Below are 15,592 nucleotides of genomic sequence, written 5' to 3' on the forward strand. Positions count from 1 at the left end.
CTCCATGGTTTGGCAACTGGACCAAGTTTAGGGACAGGCAACATAATACCAAGAATACAGTAGCACTATAAAACCCTTTTTTTAGAAGAGAAATGGTTCTTAGAACATTTTCCATTTCCACTCCTTAAATATTTCAGTACTACATGGCAACAGATCTGCTACCAGTCACTTTTATCAGCATGATGGACCCTGAGTCGTATTTCTAAATCCAGTGCAGATATTTGGTAGATGCTTTTAAGGCATTTGCTGAAAATGAAACGAAAAAGGGAACAGAGTTTTAATTTGTGGTAAATGTGTCCCCAACTAACTAAGCATTTCCAAATTTCTCATGTTTTTCTCAATACTAAGCTCAATATGCACTTGTTATCTTGCTTTTAACTGTCAGTGACCCAATCTAAACTTCCCAAGTTACTATACCATGAAAAAAATAGCTGCTGCTCTCCATATAGCAGAGATGTTGAGTCACAGATAGGCACAACAAAAAGACTGTCACAAAGTAAGCTTTCAGCCAATAAGGTCTTTGTCAAAAGCAGGCAAAACACACACACACACCTCACACAGTTATCATCTTATAAGATGATGTAAAATATGCATTAAAAGTCAATAGGTAGAAAATTAAAATTGATTCCAGTATTCTACCATTACTGACTGAAGTCACGTATATATGAGTTAGCAGTGATTAACATATTAGTCAGAAAGTATGATCCCCCATGTTACAGATTACTCACTGCAAGAAGCATCATCTCATTCTTTGTGAAGGAAGTATTTTGCATTAAAAGTTACACTTTTCGTGACTGGTTACGGATTGGTGATGTACCCACAATTGTCATATTCATGCCCTCTCTTATGAGGTTGTTTCAAAGGTTAAAGGGAGTACAGTTTATGAATTTATAGATGTGTCCAGATCTTTGTAAGATAGCCAGCAATGTCTGTCCTCTCGTCCATATCAAGCTGCGTAATAAAAAAGTTGTTTTAATTGTCCTCTACTGGTCTGTATACTTGCTGTCAGATTTAGACAGTTTTTACATGGAATTTTAATGCTGTCTCTTTGTTTAGTATTATGGGTCCTTCAGTCATTTCGTACAACTGTCTTTGTTATTTGGACTTTGTGTGACTTTTTAGATAAGTGTAACACTTGAAAAATTACGTAGAAAGCAATTCGGGTGTACTGCGTGAATGACCTTATAATTGTTTGGCGCTTATATTTATGAGCGGACAATAGTAGGAAGTATGAATAATGCATACTTGGGTATCACCTCTGGGGTCACAACATCCTGTTCATATGTAAAAGCACATACTGGCCTCCATTGTTCTGTAGTGGCAACAAGGAGTGGAGTGTGCAATTGGCCCAGCATACCAAGATGGAAATACCGTAAGTGTTCTTATTCGTAAGGATGGGCCTATACAACAAATAATTTTAAAAGCATGTTATTTCAACAGATGCTCCAACAGGAAACTGCAAGTTTACCTGGCAAGCGTTTGTGTTAATACTAAAACCGTTGCTGCACAGTCAGATGCAAAGTTTCTCTGAGCCTCTCCCTACATCTCTGTTCTCAGCTATCCATATCATCTTCAAGACCTGACTTGTTTACAATATTGTCTGTATCTTTTGCTCACAGTTTCCCAGCTTTTCTCCTTTCTGATTTTCCCTTGAACACTGTCTTCATTAATCTTGTTTCTTTTATACATGCCCTACCCACCTAAATCTCACTTGTTTTAACAACTGCTAGCATTTATAACTCTCCAGAGATGTATTTCAGTCCATTCTGTCTACATCTCCATTCTGTTCTCATATATTAGTCCACACAGTTTCTGTTACATTTTCCTCTCAAGCTTTTGTAGTATCTTTTCCTGTCTTGTAGTTAGTGTCCATGTCCTGGTTACCACTGGTCTGATTATTATCATATATTCTTGTCTTTGACATCTGATTCTATGCCTGCAGCTTAGACTTACTGGAGTACATAAAACTCTGGATACCAGTAGCTACTTGTTGTTGTAGTTCCTGTAGCACCACATTATCTTCCATTATATGTGTTCCTAAATATTTAAACTGTTCCACTTTTTCACTATCCCTAATGCATGCTCTGATCTCAATTTTTAATCCCTGTTTCTTGTATAGTATTTTGCCTTCTTCTTCTTCTTCTTCTTCTTCTACTGCTGCTGCATATCAACTAATGGATGTTTGCAATCATATTTGCTCAGTCTTCCTATCTCTTCCAGTATGGCTCAAGTCCCCCACATTTCTTATTCTTGTCCACTATCTTAATGTTGCAGAGCCATGACATATGCATCTGGTTTGTAAATGGGTGGATTTACCTAATTTTTGGGTGCTGAATACACTGTTAAAATCAGTCTTTCTCTATGACTTCACATTTCCTAGATACAAAGTAGAATAAGAAATGGTAATAGTGATAATTGACACAATTAAGTCAAACAAAAATACACATTCAGAATGTTTGAAATCAATAATATTTTGTATGTATACATGGGCATGATGTCAATAAAAGGTCAAAATTATTTCAGAAGATATTTTCACCTTTAATCATCTTTGCTTTTTGAAAAATGCAATGACTGACCTCTTCTTTTTTTGTTTGCCATTTCATCACTCTCCCTAACAAGACCCCAGAAGTAGTCACCCATCATCGAAGGTCTCCAATGGCCTTGGTAATGGTGTTTCATGGTAAGAACGTCTTGGTGAAAGCATTCATCATGCTCATCACTTACACTCCCAAATTTTCTGGGGAGAAATCAAGGTGAGAATGTAAAAAGTGAATTTTAAGTGACATTCTACACCCCATGTTCTTATAGTTGTCCAACAGATCATTCACAATGGTAATATAGTTTTTGTTGTCTTTTCTGTTACCCAAAACGCCCTTCACAATTGCTTTAAAAAAATACCAAGCAGCTAATTGGGTGCCTGTGATTTTGGTATCAAAGGTTGGATCTTACAGCAATTTTCTTGTTTGTGGTCCAACAAATATATCCTTTTTCAGCTTTGCCTCACTTAATTTTAGAAACTTTTCTTTAAGTGATTGAAGGCCTCGCCTTCTTTATTCAGAGCTTTTACAAAGTTCTTAATAAGGCCCAACTTGATATGAAGGGGAAGCAAAATGATTTTATCGGGCTCAACCAATGGGTTATTGTTCACATCTACATTTCCAGGAACATATGACTTCCTTCCTGGAAACGTAGATGTGAACAATAACCCATTGGTTGAACCCGATAAAATTATTTTGCCCCCCCTTCATATCAAGGAACATATGACTTCCTTGAAGATTAGATGGGTAGATCACATAACTAATGAGGAAGTATTGAATAGGATTGGGGAGAAGAGAAGTTTGTGGCACAACTTGACTAGAAGAAGGGATCGGTTGGTAGGACATGTTCTGAGGCATCAAGGGATCACCAGTTTAGTATTGGAGGGCAGCGTGGAATGTAAAAATCGTAGAGAGAGACCAAGAGATGAATACACTAAGCAGATTCAGAAGGATGTAGGTTGCAGGAGGTACTGGGAGATGAAGAAGCTTGCACAGGATAGAGTAACATGGAGAGCTGCATCAAACCAGTCTCAGGACTGAAGACCACAACAACAACAACAACAACAACAACAACAACAACATGACTTCCTTATAGGCCATTCCTTGATTGTATAGTGGTTCTTGGTGTCACGGCTGTCCCAAAGGCACAAAAAGCAGCAGTATTTCGTGAATCCAGCCTGTAAACCTGTAAGGAGAGCAGCACCTTTTAAATCACAGCAAAGCTGCCGCAATTCATTATCCTTATATTTGATAGCAGCAAAGCCATGGTTTCATAAGTTTCTTTCATGTCTACTGCGTAAGCCAAAGGTACCAACGGAAATGCATTGCCATTATGCAGTAGTATTGCTTTGAAGCTGGTTTTAGTGGAGTCAATAAATAGTTGCCACTCCTGTGGATTATGTTGTACACCTAGCTGCATCATCGGACCATTGACATCTCTACATCCACACTTTCAATTCTGCATATCAAAATATTGAGCAAAGGAAGCACCTCTTGATCTGAAACAGGAAATTTTTGCCCCTGGAGCTAGAAGGTTCCGTTGTTGCAGTCTCAACCCGAAGAGGTGAGCTTGCTGTTTCGAAAGTTTTAGATCGCGAACCAAATTGTTCAGTTCCTTTTGATTAAAGAGCTGAGGCAAAGCGTCATAATATTGAGGGAAGTACTGTTCTATATGTTCAATACTTTCTGATTCACTTGACATGGTGTCTGGTTCCACGGCTTTCAAGCTACGGACAGGAACAGGCAACACCTCATCACGTGCCACAGGCAAATGCACTGAAGATACATTTGGATACCTTATTTTATGTCTAGTTTTACTTGAATGTCCCAAATAATTTATAAGACAGAAGTAACAGTCTGAATAATGGTCATTGGGCTCACATCCCACCATTGGAACAGAGAATGGCATGGCTCAGCGTTTTCCTTTCAACCACTTGGTTAAGGTTGTAGTATGTATTATGCAGGCAATATGAAGTGCAAAAATTTTATCTTGATCACCAGCAGGATAATCAGAATACAATTTATATGCCTTCTTAACATTATCAGTGACTGGTTTTCTTTGGGCTTTTGGAATGAATTTCCCACACACATAACAAAAGTTGTCAGGGTGGTTTAGACAGCAACGAGATTTTGTAGTTGCCATTTTCCTTAGTGTTAAGTTTTAAATACAAAAAGTTTGCACTATTCTTCATAGGAAACTCTCACTGAGGATCTCTTTCACACCACTGGATTACCACATCAACCATTTACTGACGATTTGTAGGTCTTCTAGCTCTCCTTTCAAATCAAAAACAAACAATTAAACATCAAAACAGAAGTACAGTAAAAAAGCAAAATACTGAATACAAAAAATAAAAAACTTTAAAAACTCAAAAATGGTACATACTAAAACATTTTGAAACGTATATTCGGATTCTACACACAAAAATACATACTAGTTGATGTATTACATCCCAGATGCAAACTGTTTGTTGACTAGTGTTATCAGCTGAAGAAAGTGATACCTCTCAATTCAAACCGTGTGACCTAAGTAAGTGTTTCCTATGTCTGATTGTGGTTAGTAGTTCTCGGTCTCGTTTTGCTATTCTACTGATCTCTTCATTTCTTTTCCTTGCTTCCATGGAATTTTAAAGATTCTTTGACGTAACCACATCTCGAATGCTTCCAACTTGTTCATAACGTTTACTTTCAGCATCCAACTTTCTGTGCTGTACCAAAGTATTGACCACACATAGCTCTTTATAAATTTAATTCTGAGATTAAGATCAAAGTCAGTGCTTGTAAACACTTTGTTAAATTTCATGAATGCACTATGGGCCTTTCTATTCTACATCTGATTTCCACATCAGATGACCGGTTTTAACATAACCGCATCTATAAGTAGTTGAATCTGTTCTCCCTTTTTGTGGGTTAATTGTTATGCATTAGTTCTACATTTTGATGTTTGTTTGAATTGTGAGTGACTATCATAAATTTTGTCTTTTTGGTGTTGATATTGAGGTCCATATTTCTACTGTGTTCTCCCACTGCAGTAAGGAGGCCTTGCTGATTGTTCATGTAATCAACAATTAAGACTGTGTCATCCACATATCTTATGTTGTTAATCCATATCCCATTTACTTTAACACCTATAACACAGTCTTCAAGTGACTCCTGGAATTATATGTTATGCAGAGGAATGGTGAGAGCACACATCCTTGTCTAACTCCTCTACAGATTCTTTGTGCTTCTGTCACCTGACTGCCAGTTTTAACCTCAGCTGATTGATCCAATAAAGATTTTCTATGCAATGAATATCTTTTCCAAGTATGTAGAGTCTTCTCAAAATTTATACGTGTTTGTGGTGTTGCACTCTGTCAAATGCCTTTTCATAATATATGAAGCACAGCATTATATCCTTCTTCTGATCATAGCACTTCTGAACCAATAACTGAATGGTGACCATTGCTTCCCTCTTACCTAGACCCCGTCTAAATCCAAACTGTGAAGATCCCATATCTCTTTCACACTTCACAGTGATTCTATATTGAATGATCTTGAGAAATATCTTTAGGATATGAAGGCTTATTAGGCTAATTAGTCTGTAATCTCTGCATTTTGTTGCATTGCTCTTCTTGGGCAAAGGTATGAAGTGTGACATCAGCCATTTGTCAGGAAATTATCCATTTTATAAATCTGATTAAATACTTTATGGAGAACTAAGATACTGTTATCATCTAATAGTTTCAGCATTTCAGTTGGTATTTGATCTGGACCAACTGCTTTCCTGTCTTTTGCTGTTCCTATTGCTCTTCTGATGTCAACAGTTGCAATGACTTGACACAATAGATCCTCATCAGTTTTATTTTTTATTTCAGGTCTTTCATCTGCAAAAAGATTGTTAATATAGTCTGCATTATAGTCTACCTAAGTTACATATTACACACTAAAAGTGTTCTTCTTGGGAAAAGAATGAATTTTCACTCTGTAGTGGAATGTGCACCGATTTGAAACTTCCTTGCAGATTAAAACTGTGTGTCTGCCTCAGTCCACGTCTGAGTCCCAGTGCAGCACACAATTTTAATCTGCCAAGAAGTTCCCTCCTGGAATGTTTGTCCCTGCTTCCGTCCTACGTATTACAAGACATATTTAAAAAGAATATTACAAGACATATTTAAAAAGAACTTCATTGACTGGCTTTTCTGCCAGTTCTTGTTAGAATACCTTATATATTATGAGTGATAACACGTATGACACTAGTGTAGTGTTCTATAATATGTATTATATTACAAACAGTTTTCGGTTATTATTCCATAATCAGGTATTTTGTTCAGCCACTCCCTTGGAACGTGCCACCAAAGTTCGTTGTTCAATTTATTTTCTTCCCACAATAATTGTTGTTATTTGTTATATAATTAATTATTTAATGTGTCACATATTTTATCAATGGTCAGTAATTTTACATAGCATTTTCACTCATTTCATTCCTAAGAACTGTAATCTTTGGAAACCAATTGAGATACTCTGCAATGCACTAGTCCAAAATCTTTGATTGTACAAAATTCATAGCCACACATATTTATATTTGTATCTGATGATAATATAACAGCCAAAAACCAGTTTGTAAAATAATAAAGGTAGAATACCCCAAGAATATCTGTTCTAACACTGGAAGTAAAGCATATTAAGGCGACTTTTGTGAACTGTCATGCTCCCACGGAGGAGAGCTAATGTGAAGTGAAAGATGAGTTCTATGCACAGCTAGAGGCAGTGATGGACGCTATACCAAATGGACACCTGAGGATCCTCCTTGGTGATATGAATGCCAAGGTTGGGAAAGAACAAATATTCCAAGACACAACAGGTAGGCACAGTCTACACAACCTAAGCAATGACAATGGAGTTAGGTTCATCAGCTTCGCTACATCATTAGGGTTGTTCATCTCCAGCACAAACTTCCAGCGGAAAAACATACATAAAGGAACCTGGGTATCACCAGATGGGAGAACTGTAAATCAAATAGACCATGTTGCCGTTGATCTCAGAGCCAAGAGATGGGTGTTAGATGTTAAGAAAGCACGGGGTGCCGAAGGTGGGAGTGATCATTTCCTGGTCAGAGGCCATTTAAACATACAGTGTAAAGGAAGAACGGGGCCTAAGTTAAAAAGAGTGGAAAGGTACCATGTGGAGAAATTAAAAGATGAGGCAACAAAGACCAGATACCAATTGCAACTTGGTAACCGCTTTGAAGCACTCAGTAAAGTGGATGCGAATCAGGACCTCGAACTTATGTGGGGAAACATCCAGAGCTCAGTTAGGGATACAGCAAAGGAAACACTCATGGGAAACCCAGTGGGCAAGAGGATCTGGTTTGGAAAGGAATGTGCAGATGCCCTGGAAAGGAGAATGGAAGCCAGGAACAAATGGCTGAAGGGGACAAATCTGGCACAGGCCAAAGCACAATTTGAGGAGGTACGAAAGAGTCTGAGAAGAGCAAAGAGGAAATACATAAGGAATATCATCACTGAAGCAGAAACAGACTTCAGAGAACAAAAGATGAGGGAAATGTTTCTGAGGGTGAAGTACCTCTGCAAAGGTCACCAGGCCAAGCAGAAATTTGTCAAAGATTCCCGTGATAAGATCCTGATGAACGATAGGGACATAGCTGAGAGAGGGAAAGAGTACTTTCGACAGCTGCTAAATTGTGATGAACCCGAACTGCAGTTTGATTTCCAGTACCCAATTACAGCCGATGCAGACTATCCCCCACCTACCCTGGATGAGATAAAAACCAGAATCAGACACCTTACACAGAATAAGAGTCCAGGTCAAGATGGAATACAGGCTGAAATGATCCTGGCAGGAGGAGAGAAACTTGCAGAAAAAATACACCTACTGATACAGACAATATGGACCAAAGAAGAACTACCAGGAGAATGGAAAACAGCTCTGATTTGTCCAATACATAAGAAGGGCGACAAACTGAAATGTGACAACTATCGAGGAATCGCTCTGCTTAACATCTGCTATAAGATCCTGTCCAATTGCCTCATACATAGAATTCAGCCAGTGGCAGAATCAGTGATTGGGGAGTACCAGGGAGGTTTCCGGCCAGGATGGTCAACAGTAGATCACATCTTCAGTCTCCGGCAGCTCACTGAGAAACTGGGTGAATATGGTAAAGATTTGCATATTTTATTCGTTGATTTTAAGAAGGCCTATGATTGCTTACATCGCAAGAGCCTGCTCAACTGTTTAAGGGAGTTTGGCATAGCAGAGAAACTCATCAATCTGATAAAGATCTGTCTGAACGAAACACATGCAAAGGTGAAGATGGGAAATCGCGTAACTGAGGAATTTGAAATTGTGACAGGACTCAGACAAGGAGATTTGTCCCCTATCCTGTTCAACTTTGCCCTCGAGAAGATGGTACGCGAGACCTTCCAAGAGAACGAAGGGATTGAAATCGAAGGAAAGAGACTGGCATACTTAGCCTATGCAGACGACATCTGTTTACTCTCTAGGTCGAAAGAGGAGTTGGAGCAAATGACCAAAGCACTAAAGGAGGCTACCAGCAAATTTGGGCTAAACATAAACGAAGCTAAGACAGAGTACCTCGTTATGACGCGTGGTCATTGTCAGACTGCTGATCATCTAGTGCAAGAATTTAAATACCTAGGGGCACTTTTCACTGAGAACTCGTCATGTGAAGCAGAGATCAATGCCAGAATACAAGCAGGAAACCCATCTTACCACAGCCTAGCACAACTGCTTCGGTCCAAATCTCTCTCCAGACAGTTCAAGATTCGACTGTACAAAACACTGATCCAGCCTGTTGTTCTATATGGCTGTGAGACATGGAGTATCCAGAAACAGGACTTCCATAAGCTCCTTGTCTTTGAGAGAAAAGTGCTTCGGAAGATCTTCAGTCCGGTTCTGGATGCAGATACAGGGGAATGGAGGATCAGATACAACCAAGAGCTTGAGGAACTATACCAGCAGCCTAACATAGCAGGAGCTGTCAAAGCCAAGCGAATGCAGTGGGCCGGCCATGTGGCCCGGATGGAGGATCACAGATGGCCTCGGAAGCTCCTGGATTTCACACCTACAGGAAAGAGACTGCCAGGGAGACCCAAGAAGCGTTGGAGGGATGGACTCCATGAAGATTTAAAACAAATGTCAATAGATGTGGATGAATGGTGGATAGCAGCAATGGACAGAATACAGTGGAGGAGGAAACTTGTAGATGCGTGCGGTCCACTGGGCCTGATCACGTAGTAGTAGTAGTAGAATATTACACCAGTGTTATGTGATTTTCCTTAAAAGAATTGTTAAGCGAGCATCTTTTTGGTGCAGTGCACGTAAAATTTCAAAATTGTTTGATACATTTCCATCGGTCTTGATAGGACTACAAATTTGTGTCATCCTTTTGAGATTTATCAATTCTCTTGGGACTTTACCTTTTCTCATTGGTTTCTATAGTTCTTTCCTGTTTGCTGAATCATATTTTTGCTTGAAATTGGCTTACATTTAGTGTGTATTTTGATATTGAATTCACATCCAGATTTCAGTAGTTCTCTGAATGTGAAGACTTTACAATGATTCACAGTGTTGGAATACTCCTTGGTCTGAGCCCGCTGTGATCTTCATCCACGGTCTTATTAATTGTGCTAGGAGTTTGGTTAGAGTGCATCTAGTATGGTAATCCCTTTTTCTACTTTCACGTGTTTACCATTTTTTTGTGTATTTGGTATACCATGCCAGTTTTCTAGTCTTGATGTATTTTTTCAGTAAGTATTCCTACTTTTACAAGGTCAGTTACACTATCTTTTCCTGTGGTCTAGTTATTGTTTAAATCCACAGGAAGCTAACTTATTTCTTCCTGTGTTGGGTGTCGCCATCCTTGTTCATAAGGAGAATCCATCTTTGTACTCAAAAATTTACATTACCATGTGGCTTTATTCTTCCTCTTTGTGGTTGAAAAGTTCATCAGAGAACTGTTTCCACTGTTTTAGTAAATCTTCCTAATTATCTGTTAAATTTCCATCCTACATCACACTTTGCAAGCTATTCTTCTTTTTTCTTTAGATTCTTCAGAAAATGTGTGCCAATAGGCACAATGGCACAATTATCAGGTCATAAATGTACAGATTATCTGCCATGAATAAATGATATAAATATCAAAAGGAATAAAGCTGTTACTTGAAATTATTCTTAGAGCGTTCCCTATAGACCTAAATGTCTTGTAATGCCATCAACTACACTACAAGGACTGTTGTAAATGCAGCATGGTAGAATTACCAATTTGTGGAATAATCATCAGAAAAGAAATTATGGAAGGCCATCTCCAGGAGTATATCTGTAGACCTGCATTCTGTGGTACAATCACAGAGCTATTAGTCAGTGTTTTGTAGGGAGTGATATTGTGTATGGAGTCATTACATTTTATAATTTACTTAGAGCAATCTGAAATGAAGGTGGAACATAGGCTCTCACATTAGTAGATAGCACAGGCAATCAAAGTTATTGTGAATAAAGCCTTTCATTTTGTAATAAATAGACAAACACCATCTGGATCACTTTCTTTTTATTACTGATTACTGCTTTCAATTTACGCTGCAGATCATCTTCAAGTCTGGCACCACAAAGTGCAGTTTTTCGACTAATGTTAGTTGACATACTGTACTTTGCAGTGTCAGATGTGAAGATAATATGCAATACAGACTGAAATTGTAGTCAGTCATAAAAGAAGTGATCCAGGCAATGTTTTTTATTCATTATAAAAGTGAAGATCATGGTTTCCTACAACATGAGGTTAACTGTATTCTGCTTCGTGTCAAAAGAAAAGTTTCAAGAACCAGAATAATAGTACAAAATTTCACAGTGTTCCTGTCACAAGATGAGAAAGTATATGGCCATCTTAATTCATAAAGCCAAGAAGTTAGGCCACAAATGTGAATATTTTCTCAAAAGAATCCTTCAACATCAACTTAAATGAGTCATAGTTCCCAACTATCTGCGATTGTTGAAAGGTGTAAATCCACACACTTAGCCTTTATAATCCCTGCATGATCCTGTTTCAGTCACTGACAAAAGATCACGAGAGTACCCTGTGGAGAGACAGGAAAAAATGATCTTCTCAAACAAACTATTGCCTTGTCACACAGTTTGACATATCAGTCCAGTGTAAGTTCAAAGGAAGTTAGAAGATATCATGCATAATGACTAGTTACATGTTTACTCAGAACCATTTTTCACGAAATCTCAAAACTATGTTGCCATTCACTACAAAATTAGTATGAGTTGCCCCTGCTGGCTTCCCCTAGTTAATCTCTTGTTCAATACGCAGATGTCTTCACCAAAAAGAATATAACATGTTTACTATTTAAGTAAAGGTGGTGAATAACCATTTGTTTTGTTGTGGTGGCTCACTTATCAAAGCCGCAAACCTATCGAACTATAATGTGCTTTGTTATATGTTGTTAAATTGTTGTCTACCAAATTGTTATTTTAGCATGATACTTGACATCAGTAAATCAGAATTGTTCACCATCATTACTCTTGAAACAGAGAAGCTATCTGGTTATAGCTTTTATAAAACAATTAACAAAGAATGTGAGTTAGGTTGCCCTTGATCAGAGTTGAAATACGTCAGTCACACACAATATTCAAAATCTGCTCATCAAACAGTGGCAGTAGAAAATACAAAAGATGTTGAAACTCACAAAGTTTGAGAGCCAATGGCTTCTTCTAGTGGAAGGTTTGAAGAGAAACGAAGAGCAATGAAGGAAAAGCACGGACGAGTATTAGGAAAAAGAATCATGGAAAACGTGCTCAATACCCTGAGTCAGGGGAGACATACTGGGTGGGATGAGAAAGAAAGACTAATTGCTGGTGGCTGCACCAGATGAGATTTGAAATTGCAGGCACTAACAGTCAGTCTTTGCTTCTCATCCCATCCACTAAGTCTCCCCTGACCGAGGGTTCTGGATGACATTTTCATCTCTCTTTCCCTCTCCTTTCCTAGATCTTGACAGTCCATTTCCTCCATCCCTCCTTGTTTCTCTCCAAACTTTCTTGAAGAAGAAGGAGACATTGGCTCTGAAAGCTTGCACATGTCCATATCTTTTACATGTGTTGTTATAAAATATTTTCAAACTTTTTTTTTAGACACAATATTTGATATGACAAAGGTAAACCATCATGAACTTGCAGTGAATGAAGGTTTATGTTAAAAGAGAGAAGTACAAGAAGGGACAAAATATTATGAACACTTGTTTACTGTGGTGTAAGATCTCCTTTTACTCATCAGACCGGACTGTGATAATACCAGCAATGTGAGTGAGGACTTAACGATTTTGTAAGATAGAATTCCATGCCAGAAACAATACATTTGCCACTAAATGAACATGGTCATCCAAAATGGTTGCATCAATCTTAACAGTAATCTTTCCTTTCATTCTGATCATGCTATCTACACACAGGCTTTGCAAAGAATTTTTATGGAACCAGCAGCTACAGCACAGTTGGTGTGAATTGAAGCATAGGGCTGTAGATACAGAGTTGCTAAATGAAACATTTGTCTTTCAAAAGGGAAACATGGGTGAAAGCTTTCAGTGGTTCTAAAATTAGTATCCAAATACACATCCATGACACAGGGAATGGAATTGAAGGTAGCAAAGCAGAAACACATATGCTGAAACAAGCTTTCAAATGTCCCTTCATAAAGGAAAATCTAGGACTGCTATCACAGTCCTTGTCTCACAGCAAAGGCAGTACGTATATTAGTATCAGTAACATTGTGAAACAGTTAAAATCTCTGAAAATAAATGAAGCTACATTGCGTGGAATAATCCATATCATATTTTATACAGAATTGTCATCCGAGTTAGTCCACCTTTGATCAACAGTACCTATACAGAATTGGCAACTAGGTTAGCCCCTCTTCAATCCGCAGCACATTGCAGATACCTTAAACAAAAAGCTGTGCCCAGTAATCAGAAGAAAGCACAGTGTTAAATCTATCAAACTAGGTTAACAGATGTGAATCGCAAAGCTACTGTCCAATATTTTTTATACCTGTGCATTGTTGAATCTTAGAACGTATTCTGAGCTCAAATGTAATGAGGTATCTTGAATGTAATCACCCTCTCCATGCCAACAAGCATGGATTCTGGAAATGTGAATCACGTTTCATCCAACTTATGCTTTTCTCACATGACATCGTGAAAGCCATGAATCGATCCAATGATGCAGATGCTGTATTTCTTGACTTCTAGGGACCAATTAACTCTGTACCATACCAAAATTTATCAATCAAAGTATGATCACATTGGGTATCATGAAATTTGCGACTGGACGGAGCATTTCTTAGTAGTGAGGATGCAGCATGTTATCTTGGATAGAGGATCATAAACAGATGTAAAAGTAAGTTCAGGGCTGACCCAAAGAAGCGAACTGGAACCTTCCCTGTCCTTGTTTTATATTAATGAGGTAGCAAATAATATCACCCATAAGTCAGACTTTTTGCAGATGATGCTGTTATCTAAAAAGTGGCAAAAATATTCTTTCATATTTCAATATAGCATGAGGATTGACAACTAGGTTTAAATGTTGAAAAATGTACAATTGTGCATTAAATAGGACTATTAGGGGATATTGTATGTATAGAAAGAAGGGCAGCACAAATGGTTACAATTTCAAGGAGCACTATTAAGTGAGGTTTCCGTGAATATGCCGCAAACCCCTAAGTTTCCCTTCTGTAGGGATCATGAAGACAATGAGCTGAATTACAGCATGCACATAGGCATTTCAAGTCATTCTTCCCACATGCAGATGGGATGGGAAGAATCCGTGATTGGTGGTACGATGAGAAGACCCCTCTACCATGCACTTCATAATGTTTTGCTGAGTATATATGCATGAGGTGTAGCCATAAAGTCATGTACGTTTAATCAGCGCCATTAATCTGGAAGCATTTTACAGTAGTACGGTGGGGGATTTCAGTATTTATCAGGGGTGCAGACAAACAAACAAAAAAAATTATGTATATTTATTTTTTCAAGGTTGCACTTAAAAATTCATGACTATCCCCGTTAGAAGCAGAGATGGGAATGTAACAGAATGTACATCTGACTCATTGCAACCAGCTTAAAATTTCATCTTACAAAGACTCACATTATGCCATCCCAAACAAATAAAATATTTTACAGGCATCAGCTGGGTTACTGGTCAAAGAGTACACACTAAATGAAAAACAAGGTATGAAGTTTCTAGACATCCAGGTCCATACTAAATAACACAAAAACTCAGCTCTGCGTGCAGTGCACTTGAAAAACTATCAGTATGTGTTGACCATCGGAGGGTATTGCTAGCGTACTTCCTCTTGATACTGACCTGTAACATAATCTAGGAAAAATCAGTGTCATATCTAGCCACAGCATTCCAGATGATACAATAATCCCATATGAGCTGGGGCAACATATGCAGGGACCCTGGACTACCGAAGGCACAGAGGGTGCATCTATGGTCACGTTGCTGTGAGCGTGTTGTGCAGTGGCTAGTTCACAGCTTTCAGGCAACATCCATTTGGCAACACTGCAGTCAGCATAGATTTAGTGTGAAACTATCAAATTCTCTCACTCACTTTTAATGGCAATTTAGATAGTAATTTCCCATTCCTCTTAACATCACATACGAAAGCCATGTGGGGACAACCTATCAGTAAGGTATCTGTTGAGGATGGAACATATCATCATATAAGTAACACACCACATGATGGAAAAACCAAGATGATTTATTTTGTTTTCAAAATATGCACCTCCCATAGGAAACAGATGAAACGGTTGTCATATTTAGTTCTGAGTTTGTAAGAAATTTCTATTTAGTTAGCAAAATTGTTAAAAAATGTTTGTGGTACGAAACTCATTGCAGAATTATTTTGATAGTCATAGGCACTATTGATTAAATAAGTTGGTGTGTGAAAGTTGGGAAGAGTGAAGTAATGGAAATGAGCATACTTTGGTGGCACATCTGTGACTTTCAGGGGTGTTCGACTCATAGTTGACCGATCCAGT

General features: G+C 38.2%; 1 protein-coding gene across 1 annotated transcript in view; it reads left to right on the top strand.

Annotated features, from left to right (window-relative positions):
- Positions 1 to 1,272: 1,272 nt before the first annotated feature.
- The window catches only part of LOC126162711 (acyl-CoA Delta-9 desaturase), a 127,855-nt gene continuing 113,535 nt past the window's right edge, over positions 1,273 to 15,592 (top strand). The window contains exon 1 of the mRNA XM_049919369.1: positions 1,273 to 1,372. Coding sequence (XP_049775326.1) covers positions 1,362 to 1,372 — 11 coding nt within the window. The 5' untranslated portion in view covers positions 1,273 to 1,361. The remainder of the gene's footprint in view (positions 1,373 to 15,592) is intronic.

This window comes from Schistocerca cancellata, chromosome 2, assembly GCF_023864275.1.
Source record: "Schistocerca cancellata isolate TAMUIC-IGC-003103 chromosome 2, iqSchCanc2.1, whole genome shotgun sequence".
Taxonomy (NCBI): Eukaryota; Metazoa; Arthropoda; class Insecta; order Orthoptera; family Acrididae; genus Schistocerca; species Schistocerca cancellata.